Below are 12,709 nucleotides of genomic sequence, written 5' to 3' on the forward strand. Positions count from 1 at the left end.
TCGCAGTTTCTCATGGTCTCAGTAGCAGTCGCTGGTTCGCATGGTCTCAGTGACAGTCACCGGTTCGCATGGTCTTAGCAGGAGAGTTACTGGTTTGCATGGTCTTAGAGGCAGAGTTACTGGTTCACATGGTCTCAGCGAGTGTCTTTTTGGTCATTTTGTTTTTTTTTTTGGTAATTGTCTGTCTTTTTTTGGTGATTTTGTGTCTTTTTTGGTGATTTTGTGTCTTTTTTGGTGATTTGTGTCTTTTTTTGATCATTTGGTGGTCAATTTGTGCCGTTTTTGGTCATTTTGTTTCATTTTTTTGGTCATTTTGTGTCTGTTTTTTGGTCATTTTGTGTCTTTTTTTTATCATTTGGTGGTCAATTTGTGTCTTTTTTGGTGATTTTGTGTCTTTTTTGGTGATTTGTGTCGTTTTTGATCATTTGGTGGTCAATTTGTGCCTTTTTTGGTCATTTTGTTTCATTTTTTTGGTCATTTTGTGTCTTTTTTTGGTCATTTTGTGTCTTTTGTGTCATTTTGTTTCCTTTTTTAGTCATTTTGAGTCTTTTGGTCATTTTGTGTCTTTTTTGGTCATTTTGTGTCTTATCATTTGGTGGTCAATTTGTGTCTTTTTTTGGTCATTTTGTCAATTTTTTGGTCATTTTGTGTCTTTTGGTCATTTTGTTTCTTTTTTTAGTCATTTTGTGTCTTTTGGTCATTTTGTTTCTTTTTTTAGTCATTTTGATTATTTTTTTGGTCATTTTGTGTCTTTTTGGTCATTTTGTTTTCTTTTTTGGTCATTTTGTGTCTTTTTTGGTCATTTTGTGTCTTTTGGTCAATATGTGTCTGTTATTTGGTCATTTTGTTTCCTTTTTTGGTGATTTTGTGTCTTTTTTATCATTTGGTGGTCAATTTGTGTCTTTTTTTGGTCATTTTGTTTCTTTTTTTGTCATTTTGTGTCTCTTTTGGTAATTTTGTGTCTTGTGGTCATTTTGTTTTCTTTTTTTGGTCATTTTGTTTCTTTTTTGGTAATTTTGTGTCTTTTTGTCATTTTGTTTCCTTTTTTGGTCATTTTGTGTCTTTTTTGGTCATTTCGTGTCTCTTTTGGTAATTTTGTGTCTTTTGTGTCATTTTGTTTCCTTTTTTAGTCATTTTGAGTCTTTTGGTCATTTTGTTTCTTTGTTGGTCATTTTGTGTCTTTGTTGGTCAATATGTGTCTTTTTTGGTCATTTTGTGTCTTTTTTTGGTCATTTTGTTTTCTTTTTTTTGGTAATTTTGTGTCTTTTTTGGTCATTTTGTGTCTTCTTTGGTCATATTGTTTCTTTTTTTTTGGTCATATTGGTTTTTTTTTTGGTCATTTTGTTTCCTTCATTTTGTGTCTTTTATCATTTGGTGGTCAATTTGTGTCTTTTTTTGGTCATTTTGTCTCAATTTTTTGGTCATTTTGTGTCTTTTGGTCATTTTGTTTCTTTTTTTAGTCATTTTGATTCTTTTTTTGGTCATTTTGTTTCTTTTTTGGTCATTTTGTGTCTTTTTGGTCATTTTGTTTCTTTTTTGGTCCTTTTGTGTCTTTTGGTCAATATGTGTCTTTTTTGGTCATTTTGTTTCCTTTTTTGGTCATTTTGTGTCTTTTTTGGTCATTTTGTTTCTTTTTTTTTGTCATTTTGTGTCTCTTTTGGTAATTTTGTGTCTTGTGGTCATTTTGTTTCCTTTTTTGGTCATTTTGTGTCTTTTTTGGTCATTTTGTGTCTTTTTTTTGTCATTTTGTGTCTCTTTTGGCAATTTTGTGTCTTTTGTGGTCATTTTGTTTTCTTTTTTTGGTCATTTTGTGTCTTTTTGGTCATTTTGTGTCTTTTTGGTCATTTTGTTTCTTTTTTGGTCATTTTGTGTCTTTTTTTGGTCATTTTGTTTCTTTTTTGGGTGATATGAACTGTGCGTGTGAGATTGTGTTCAGTGAGCGGGGGTCGCTGACAACATGCATGTTAAATTGGGGGTTGCGACTCAAAAAGGTTGAGAATAGCTGCCATAGGGTTACATTGGGGGAATTTTTTGACGTGTTTTTGCCCAATAATTTGCAAACCGTTTGTCAAAACCCTTAGAAAAGCCATAGCACACTTGTCATGGGTGAGCCGGTCGATTTGATACCTTTTTGTGTATGTGTGGCCAAAACTCTGGGAGGAGTAGTCGACCGAAAAATGAAACGGAAGAAGAATAAAAAGAAGAAGAATAAGCCCGGTGAATAGTAGTTAGTGTGCTTTTGCAAGCAAGCACACAAAATTATAATAATTAATCCATTTTATTATTTGGGGATATGTATACAAAGACCACTTCACTTTGTGTCCAAAATATGTAGTTTCTATTCTGCAGTGAATAAAGTAAACTTGCTATTTAATTTTCAAAAAGCAGTGTAACATATGATGTTAAGTACTCGACCTCGCCACTGCAGACCTGCAGGTAGCACTGAGGCTCAAGAGCCTTCATGTGAAATAAAGCTTTTGAACATGTTGCTCTTCCTGTGCTCTTTATGCTGTTTATTTCTGCAGCAGATTTGTATTTTATGGCCAAGAACTCAGGCAGAGTGTTATGTAAAGAGGAGAACCTGCCAGAGAAAGCTGCATGGAAGGATTTAGTAGCTTTGTAATGATTGTTGGCAGGAGGAAACACTGACTGACTGTGTGAAACTGTAACAAGGTGCAATAAAAGACCAAGGGAGCAGAGCAATTCCAGCAAGAAAAACTGAGAATATTTATGTGAACTAAAGTATAGAACATGGATTGTTCTATGGTCTTATTAGAGTATTTATGAAGTGTTTCCTAACAAGCTAATCTTCTGAACTCACCAGCGGGATTGAAAAGTAAAAATATACAGTTTTGTAGAAAGAAACTGTAAAAACAGGCATTATCGTCGAAAATTGAACTTTCTGACAGTCCTTGAACAGATCATAGGCTACGAAAGTTAGAAAAAGTAACCGAAATGAAGCTTAAAATTGTGATATTTCTGTCAAAATCACTTTATTCTACATGCCTCATTTAAAATGTCTCCAAAAATAGTGTTTGTAATAACTAGATCCTGTTAAAAACATTAAATTCTGCTCCTCAGCGACACTGTGTTCTGCTGAGACGAACGGTCACGTGACAAATATTCACTGAAAATCTGTTTACACAGAGCTGAGAGGAGAGGACAGGAGAGGCTGTAAAAATGCAAACAACATAATAAGATATGGAGAGGTATTTTCCCCCCTTGAGTCATGACACTTGTGGCATTTGGGAAAGTATATAACTATATATAATTTTTTTTTTTTTTCAAATTAAAAAAAACAAATCAGAGAAATTCAACTTGAGTTTTTTTTTTTTTTTTTTGATGATTCATGTCATTACAACTGTGTTATTCTCCACAAAAGACATGTTTGAGTTGTTCCTACTTCTAGCCATGACTGTGCTGATTCCATAGAGCTGCAGGATTTAAAATATAAAAAGAGAAAAATTGCCCTGAAACAGCTTGTTGGGGTTCTGAGGGTTAAATGCCTCTGATAGCTGCTGTAACAAAATGATGGCTGGAATTAAATCCCACTTATCTTATCCTATAAAGCACCTGTGAATCAGATCACAAGATCCGAGGGTAAAGCAGCCAGAAGATAAATGAAAGATCACTATGATTAGCCCCGCTCTCTAACCTGCGATGATGACCTCGATCAGGTCTCCATCCTGCAGCTGGTCGTGGTCTGTGAGGCGCTGCAGCAGCTGCTCCGAGGCGGGCTGGTGTCTGAACATTAAAATCTTTTCTCCGACGCCGACCACAGTGCATTCTGGAGCCTGAACACACACACACACACACACACACACACACAGTCGCAGGTTGAGTGTTCATCCAAGAAACAAGCTAAATTTAAAGCTTTCACAAGCACATGCTGGGGTGAAGCCGCTGTTTCATCTCAAACAAAGATTAGAGAAACCCTGTTCCATGCAGGCTTTATTCATATGTTACATTTTACAGGTACAAAGAAACATTGGTACCTGTTTATCTTTAAGGCCAAAACCGGAAAAGTGCCTCCATACAAGACTTGTGAGACATGAACAAACAATTCACTGCAAAAACCAACCGACATAAAAATAAGAAATAAATAACTACAATTAAGCAAATACATGCTCGAAACAAGTACAATTATTTGCCAGTGCAATACGTTTTCTTTGTAAGAATTCTTTAAATAAGTATAAAAAATATCCAGTCACTGGAAAAACCAATGATGTCTTGAAATAAATCCAAATATACAGTACAGGCCAAAAGTTTGGACACACCGTCTCATTCAATGCGTTTCCTTTATTTTCATAACTATAGACATTGTAGATTCATCAAAACTATTAATGAACACATGGAATTATGTACTTAACAAAAAAGTGTGAAATAACTGAAAACATGTCTTATATTCTAGTAAGCAAAGGGTGGTTACTTTGAGGAATCTAAAATACAAGACATGTTTTCAGTTATTTCACACTTTTTTGTTAAGTACATAATTCCACATGTGTTCATTCATAGTTTTGATGCCTTCAGTGAGAATCTACAATGTAAATTGTGTAAATGAAAATAAAGAAAACGCATTGAATGAGAAGGTGTGTGTCCAAACTTTTGGCCTGTACTGTACCTATTTTGAGCAATTGTGGCTTGAATAACCAGACTGTAGTGACATTAAAATAAGCCAGCAATACTTTAGCACGTTTTGGTGGTAGAAAATGCTTTCGAAATAACATTAAAATACATGCAACTAAAACTTTCAATTGGAACCAATATTTTAGGCAAGAACTCAACATATTCAACAGTTGAATAGCTTGAAAAACATGAAAAAGCTCACAATGTCAACCCTAAAAAGAAGTCTTTCAACAATAAGATAATTAAATTGAAAATCACATTGAGGATCAATGCAGCTGATAATTTTTTCAATTTCGTAGCTTGATTGCAGACTTTCCCACAACTGTCTGCAACTGTATTAAGCTTTAGTCATTTTAAATAGTATTTTACTTCTATATTTTTCTTGTCTATTATCTGTATTTTGAATTTATATTTCTGTACTGTTGGTAAATGTACTCGTCATTAGGCCTGTCATGATAACTCATTTTTTAGGACGATATATTTTCCCAGAACCTTTTATGATAAACGATAGTATCGTTGTATCAATGTCGTTTTAGTTTTATATTAAGATAATTTGAATAATAACTAAATCATTTTCCACAGCAATGATTTTTTAAATCTCGAGAATATTAAACATGTTTTTAGCTTTGATCATTGAGTGTGCTTGAGAAAGCACACTATATGTTATTCACCGGTCTAATTATTCTTCCGTTTCTTCCATGTTTTTTTCTGGTCGACTACTTCTTCTAGAGTTTTGGTTGCACATACACTAAAAAGGTATCAAATGGACCGGCTTGGCCATGACAAGTGTGCTATGATAGGTACCAGTTTCTTCTGATAGCTCTAAAACAACCAATTTCTTAATTTTCACAAAACACATATGTAGACGCTCAGGAAGAACCCAGGATGCTCAAAGTGAAGTCGGTTTAATGATAGGAACTACGGTTTTGCCAAAAATGCTTTCTGTTCGAGGAGAACTTTTTGCTGTTTTTCGCTCTCTGTCAGTGGCTTTGAAGGAGCAGCTGATTTCAGTTGATTGCTCTGCTCTGATTGGTGGCTGCCACTGGCCACCTGGTTGCTTAGCTACCAAAGCCTGCCCCCACCCTCCCAAACACACACACACACTAACTGAAAACTGTCAGTTTAAACACACTAACTGACGAGTTTTAGATACAAACTGACGAGTTTCACACTACTTTCAGACAGACAGACAGGCAGGCAGGCACCCACACACACACACACACACACACACACACACACACACACACACACACACAGACAAACACACACACGCCAACACCTGCTTTATTATCTTACATGACTTCGTCCTCTTTTCCATTTTGAAAACAGTTCAAATTGTAATCTAATAATGTATGGGTGAGAGTCACAGGCCAGAGTCAAGCACACTCAAAATTTCTTTAAAAATGTTCTAGTTTTAAATAGTAATTACTTATTTACTTCTCACAGCTAGAGGGTCGCCGGTTCGCCTCCCGCCTGCGGCTCTTCTGTGTGGAGTTTGCATGTTCTCCCCGTGTCAGCGTGGGTTCCCACCGGGTACTCCGGCTTCCTCCCACAGTCCAAAAACATGCACTTAGGTTTAATTGGGGACTCTAAATTGCCCGGAAGTGTGAATGAGAGTGTGATTGTCTGTCTCTATGTGTCAGCCCTGCGATAGTCTGGCGACCTGTCCAGGGTGAACCCCGCCTCTCGCCCAATGACAGCTGGGATCGGCTCCAGCCCCCGCGACCCGATTGCGGATAAGCGGTTAATGGTAATGAATGAATGAATGTCTGTTATCTGTATTTTGAATTTGTATTTCCGTACTGTTTGTAAATGTACTCGTCATCACTGTGTTTGTATGCTTCAGAGGATTAAAAGACAATGGCGTCGACATGTGTAGCTGCTGAGTGGAGAGTTTAAATGCTCAGCTACTGTTGCCTGGTCAAAGAATCCACCTCTGGTCTCTGGTTAAGAGACATGGATTCAGTGCAGGGACAGCAACAGAAAGAGTCTTTAAGAAGAGTCAAACAAATCTGTTAACAATGTTCTGATGATCATAAACGATGACCTAGTTGCACTGTAAAAAAGGCCACCACATGCCACAACATGCAGCACGGCTGAGGTGAACTTTCTTCATGAGCTATGTTAAGCAGTGAGTAGGGACAGAGGAATAGAAAGAACTTTCGGACATTTTTGCATTTTAAATTTACTAAAGTGAATCATCAAATAATCACTTCAATAGTTAGCAATTATTTTTCTATCATTATGCATTTCTACAGCCATCCCAGTGTTAACTCTATTTTATACTTTTTAACCCTCAGAGGTCAAATTGACCCATTTCAAGTTTAAAAATCTAAAAAAAAAAAATAGTTGAATGTATTTTTTCATTAATAAAAAATGTCATGTCATGTCAAACCATTGTATTTTATATGTAGGTCTTTCCAATGTACATTAAAAAAAGCTTTAATGTGCATTTTTTTATGAATAACGAGTGAATTATCCTCATTAAAAATATAATTTAAATTTAAAAAAAATCTCAGAGCCGTGAAACATATATCCAGTGTTTGACACACTCAGTTGTGTACGGTGAATGCACTAAAATGCACCAGTGAAAAACACACACACATTCTTCAGACTGTGCTGACCTGCTGCCTGGAAACTCAAGAAAAGATCAAAGTTAAAAAGGAGCGCTGGTGCGAGCGAGCGACTGTGTGAGAGAGAGAGAGAGAGAGAGAGCAGGAGAGAGAGAGAGCGAGAGAGAGAGAGAGAGAGAGCGGAGGGGGAGAGGCTGTGGTTGGAAAGTTTGCTGTGCTCATGTCGACCACAAGGTCTCTGTAAGTCAGGCAGTGCGAAGACCGGACCAGCTGACACTGAGACACCTGCAATTCATCTTTATTTAACCTCAACTACGGTTTACCTTCAACGTACCGACTGCACATTCAAATTGTAGCCTCATAGAAGAATACAAATCCTGTTCGTTCTTCCGCAGCCTCTTAAAAATAAAGTTTAGTAATAGGAGGTTGTGATATTGAGGGTTTGAATATGTTTTTAGGGGCTCAATGTGACATTTTAGACACTTTTCACCCCTACAGCAGTATAAAAAGTGTAAGTAAATAACTGAAACCGCAAGCTCAGCATCAGAAGCGACACGTTACATAGTACCTACACAATCCTCTTTCATGCATAAGGTGACCTTTCAGAGTCCACTTCCTGGCTGCTCTGAGAGGGCCCGGACGCAGCAACTGAATATTTTCCAAGTGGGACTGTGTTTAGGGGTTAGAGCTGAGTCAAGCTACAAACTTGTTTTATTACTAACGCTTTTTTGGCTCTTTGGAGCAGCTCTGTGTTGAGTGCGTTGCCCTAGAACTTACAGATTATGTTTTTTAGAACCTGATTTTACCTGCAGGTGTTGGGATTTGATCAATCAATATTCTGGTTTACAAAGTGCTTGGACATAGTGCGGTTAATCTCACAGAGAATGATGCCATAAGGCTAAAAACAATTCTTACGTTTAAAGAAAAACAATAAGAGACAGAGGGGGAACAATAACAAGACATTCTCAGATACACAGAAAATAAAAGGTATGAAGAGTGAAAAAGTAAATAGTGAAGAAGAAAAAGGAGTGGTGAGATAGACAGCATTACATAAAAACAAGTCTATAAAAGTGGGTTTTAAGGAGTGATTTAAAAGAAGTTAGTGACTCTGTGCGCCTTATCTCTTCAGGCAGCCCGTTTAAAAGTCGGGGCGCTCTGGTGGAGAAAGCCCGCTCACCTTTGGTTTTTAGTTTTGACTTTGGAAGGGTCAGAAGGACCCGAGGATCTAAGGACGCGGGTCGGCTCGTATGGAGTTAATAATTCTCTTAAATAGCTAGGTGCCAGACCTAAAAGAGCTTTGAAAGTGATCAGTAAAATTGTAAAATCAATCCTAAAACGAACAGGGAGCCAGTGCAAAGAAGCTAAAATCGGGGTGATGTGATGTCGTCTGTTACAACCAGTAAGAACTGTTCAACCTCAAGGCAAGGCAGATTTGTTTGCATAGCAACATTCATACACAAGGTGATTCAAAGTACTCAAAATATAATCCTACATCATGATTATCATCTATTTTATCAATTGTCGATGTACACAAATGGAAAAGAGAACTGAGACAACATTATAAAGTATGTACAAGCAGAAGTGAAAGTCCATTTTAAACCTACCGTGCTGCCAGATAGAAAGGGTTTAGTATATACGGAGAAGAGGCTAGCCTAAAATAAACTCCACCCATCTGGTGCCTTCAGGTTAGGACACCAGTGCCAATTTCAGTATAAATTGCTCAACCTTGGCTTATTAACCTTTTACCATACACACTTTTTTTTGGGAATGTTCTGCTATTTGGCATAGGGCTGGGCGATATGGACCAAAACTCATATCCCGGTAATTTTAGGCAGAATGGCGATATTTACAATATATATTGGGTTTTTTAAAAACAAAATGTGCAAAGTGTTTAGTTTTAACTCCACACCACAAGAAATCATCATCAGCCTGTTTTATTTTAAGACGTTATCAAATTTAAAACCTTCCACCTTTTGAAGCAATTTCATTAAATTCAGATGCTCTTCATCTGAAATCCGGAATACAGTACCATTGTTTTTTCTTCTTCTTAGGAACTAGCTCTTGCTAGTGTGCAGAGAGGAGCAAACAAATAGTGGTCATAAGTTAAGGCAACATAAACAGATATTATATATCGCTATGGCAGTATTGTCTCAACTACATATCTCTTTCTAAAATATATCGGTAAAACTCGTAATACCGCTCAGCCCTAATTTGGCATACCAAAACATAAAAAGCTGTCAAAATGGCCATATGAGGACTTCTTCTGGTTTCTGAAAAGAGTGCTCTTTTAGCAGCCTAAACATATCATATTTAAATAACTAGGACATGCCAGAACAATGCAACTGACCACATGTCTACATTTTTGTCAACCACACCTGTTATCTGTTGGCCTAGGGCGCCACAGGAAGGAGTTCATAAGCCAGGAAGTAAGTTAGCATGTTAGCATCATGCTGTCTCTCCTCTCTAACTGAATGAGGATTTTGAATGTGTTGGTGGTTAGTGACTGAAATAAGGTCTGTGGTGAACACAAGCTGAAGCTTTGTTGTTTTACGACACAACATATGTACATAAATCCCCCCATTTGTGAATTTTGGAATTCAAAAAGGACAAGTGGCTAAATGAGGGAACTCTGACGGGAACTCTCTCACTAGTCCGCCTCACAGCCTTTAGTCATGTTTTTCAAAGCTCTTGCAAACTCTTGTACACTGTATTAGGTGAATAAACAATGTTTTAGACTACAGTTTGGCTAGCTTGTCAAATAGCTGGTTAGCTTGTCTGAAGCTAACGGTAGTGATGTTGAAGTCAGGTGACCGCTAGCTTTTTACTTCTGTCGGCTGCATTAACGCTTCAAACATCATAAAAGTTGTGTTCATTTGTGAAGATTCTCTTGTTGAACAAAACGTGTCAGCATCTGAAACGTGTGTTTGTCACAGAGTTTATTTTCTTCAATGATCCAAAATCCAATGCAAAAATCCCATAGACAAATTCTCAATAGACCCCATGGTGATGCTAACTTCTGGTTCAGCCTACAAAAATATGTCATTTTGTTTCCTCTTTATGGCAGCTAGAGAGGTTTTAGTTTGTGGTGACACTGGTATCCTTGTAGCTAAATATAGAAACTATAGAATGCATATAAAAAGATTTTATATTTAGTATTACACTTTGATAAAGATAGAGGAATCACAGGAGACAGTGAGTGTCAAAACTATGCAGCAGAAACAAGAATAATCTTATTTTCCTTCACTAGTTTGGGTAAGGCTCCAAAAGCACAGGGTCCTATAGTTCCCACAATGCACCTCAAGAGCATCTAGTAAAATTGGTGTAATCGACATAATCCCCCTCAAAATGCTCCAGGACAGCAGCGTAAACGAGGCTCAGCTTACCTTGCGCTCTATGATCTCCACTGCCAGTCTCTTGGCATGGCTGTAGCTCAGGTTGCCAGCAGGGACTCGAACCACCTCGCGGAAAAGGCCGAGCTGGAACTGGACCAGAGCCGGCGCTGCGGGGCTGGTAGGACTGGACGGAGTCACTGAGAACATGGAGAAAGATCCTGTGGAGAGATGGGATTAGTTCATAGAACAAAGAAATGGAGAGTCTGAGGAATTTTGATAAAAATAGCCAAAAAGCTGTTGAGGTTTAATGCTATTTAATAAAATGTTATTTGATTTCCAAAACAAAGCACATTGTAGTCTACTGTGCATTTTTATTAGATATTAAGTTTAAGAAACAGCTTGTAAGGATGATCATACCTACACTTTGTGACATCAGGCAAAATTCTTCCAAAAATAGTCTACTTAAAACTGTTGTTACTCAGGGTATAAATGACCACACAGTATTACGATCAGGAAACTATTAAGCTACGTCAGAAGTCACACGTGAGCAACTTATTAACAACTGAAGATACTGACCGTAAGTAACCTTACTTTCTAATCCAGGTTCATTCAAGCGCCAATCTTTCACTTCAATTGCAAGCTTGTATCTCAACGATATGACAGCTGATCAGTCTTTCATCGCGCTGCAGACTCTCAACATGCACTCTGGTGGGCCTGGTTTCCTCTCTGTGGGGCTCGGCTGTCGATGAGACAGGAAGTTACTGTACACAGTAACACTCTCCTCTGTGTGAGAAGTGTACGGTTAACACCCCCAGCCCTCGCTGTGAGAAAACACACACACACACACACACACACACACACACACACAGGCAAACACTTTGAAATGGTCACTACCGTCTTGTTTCAGTGATGAAAATGTACGAGACACAGAATCAGTTTGAAAAGTGGAGTTTGTATTTATTGAACCTTTGATAAAATATACATTATAGGTTGGCCCCTTCACAATAAGACCCATCAGCAATACATGAGCTGGAATTAAGAGTCCCCACACATATACAAGACCCTCATTCCCACATTTAGCATCCATGACTCGGAGTAAAAGCACTCCATAAATATTCAAACATCAGAGATTTATCTTTAAAGCTTTGGATCAGATTCAAACATTTACAACTGTCTTTTCTCTCAGGTGTTTTTATTGGTAATGTTCATATATTTATGGAGGCTGTGTTTATTACAGAGTCAGAGATGCTGGAAAAATTACAGAAATTTCCAGAAGACACAACCTCGGGGTAAATAAGTGCCTGATTAAGGACTGCTTAGTATTGGTATTACAGTATAGTGTGCAGAGGAACTCACAGTCAGGAAACATTTTTTTTTTTTGGAAACTACAAATTAGTGTTGCACTAACTTTCGTACACAGCTACATGGTGTCAAGAGTGTGTGTGTGTGTGTGATTAAAGGAATTCCCATAATTCTTATGTGAACATACAGTAAACATACATATAAAGGTCGTATACGGATAATTCTGTACATTATTTGCTGCGAACGACACTTAAAGCACTTTTCCTCCATCGTTTCTTTCGTAACACACTTACTTTACTCCTTCTGTATTCATTGGTTACCAAAACCTGCTCCACCTCAGCACAATCAGAAGCTGATAGAATATTTAGCACTTTTTTTTGTTTTTCAGACCCGGCAGTGTGACTTCACAGGTGATTTAAAGAAAGGTGACGTCAGGTTATTTAGGCATGTGGCGACGGTGTGCACGCACCGTCGTTGACAACACGCCGTCACAGAAAACCTGCGTTGTCCGGTCTTTGAAATCATAGTCAAGTTGTCAAGAATGGAGATTTTTTTTGGCTTTTCTGTAAGAGGAAAACTTTCTATCAATCTGGAGCCCTTTTTCCCCCATGCATATGTAAAATTGATCCAGTTTTAAGTGAAAGCACTGCAGCCGGCAGGCGCCAAACGGGCTGCAGTGTAATTACTTTGGTGCAATTGTGCAACGTCACATTATGTCCACTAACAATGCACGCTTTACCACCGACAGGTTCAGATCTTTATTGTCTGATAAGATTATGGAGAGAAACCTACAGAAAAACAAAATGTTTAACCTTTCACTTTTTTGTTTTTGTGTTATACATGCCTCCATCTCATTAGAATAAGTAAGTAAGTTTG

At 37.6% G+C, this 12,709-nt stretch overlaps 1 protein-coding gene across 1 annotated transcript in view; it reads right to left on the reverse strand.

Moving 5' to 3' along the window:
- Positions 1–11,240, reverse strand: part of prkd4 (protein kinase D4) — a 50,144-nt gene extending 38,904 nt beyond the window's left edge. The window contains exons 1-3 of the mRNA XM_059354883.1: positions 11,123–11,240; positions 10,583–10,749; positions 3,656–3,794 (exon numbers count right to left, since the gene is read on the reverse strand). Of these exons, the coding sequence (XP_059210866.1) occupies positions 3,656–3,794; positions 10,583–10,738 (295 nt within the window). The 5' untranslated portion in view covers positions 10,739–10,749; positions 11,123–11,240. The remainder of the gene's footprint in view (positions 1–3,655; positions 3,795–10,582; positions 10,750–11,122) is intronic.
- Between the last annotated feature and the right edge of the window lie 1,469 nt (positions 11,241–12,709).

The sequence above is a fragment of the Centropristis striata genome, chromosome 17 (genome assembly GCF_030273125.1).
Source record: "Centropristis striata isolate RG_2023a ecotype Rhode Island chromosome 17, C.striata_1.0, whole genome shotgun sequence".
NCBI classification, from domain to species: domain Eukaryota; kingdom Metazoa; phylum Chordata; class Actinopteri; order Perciformes; family Serranidae; genus Centropristis; species Centropristis striata.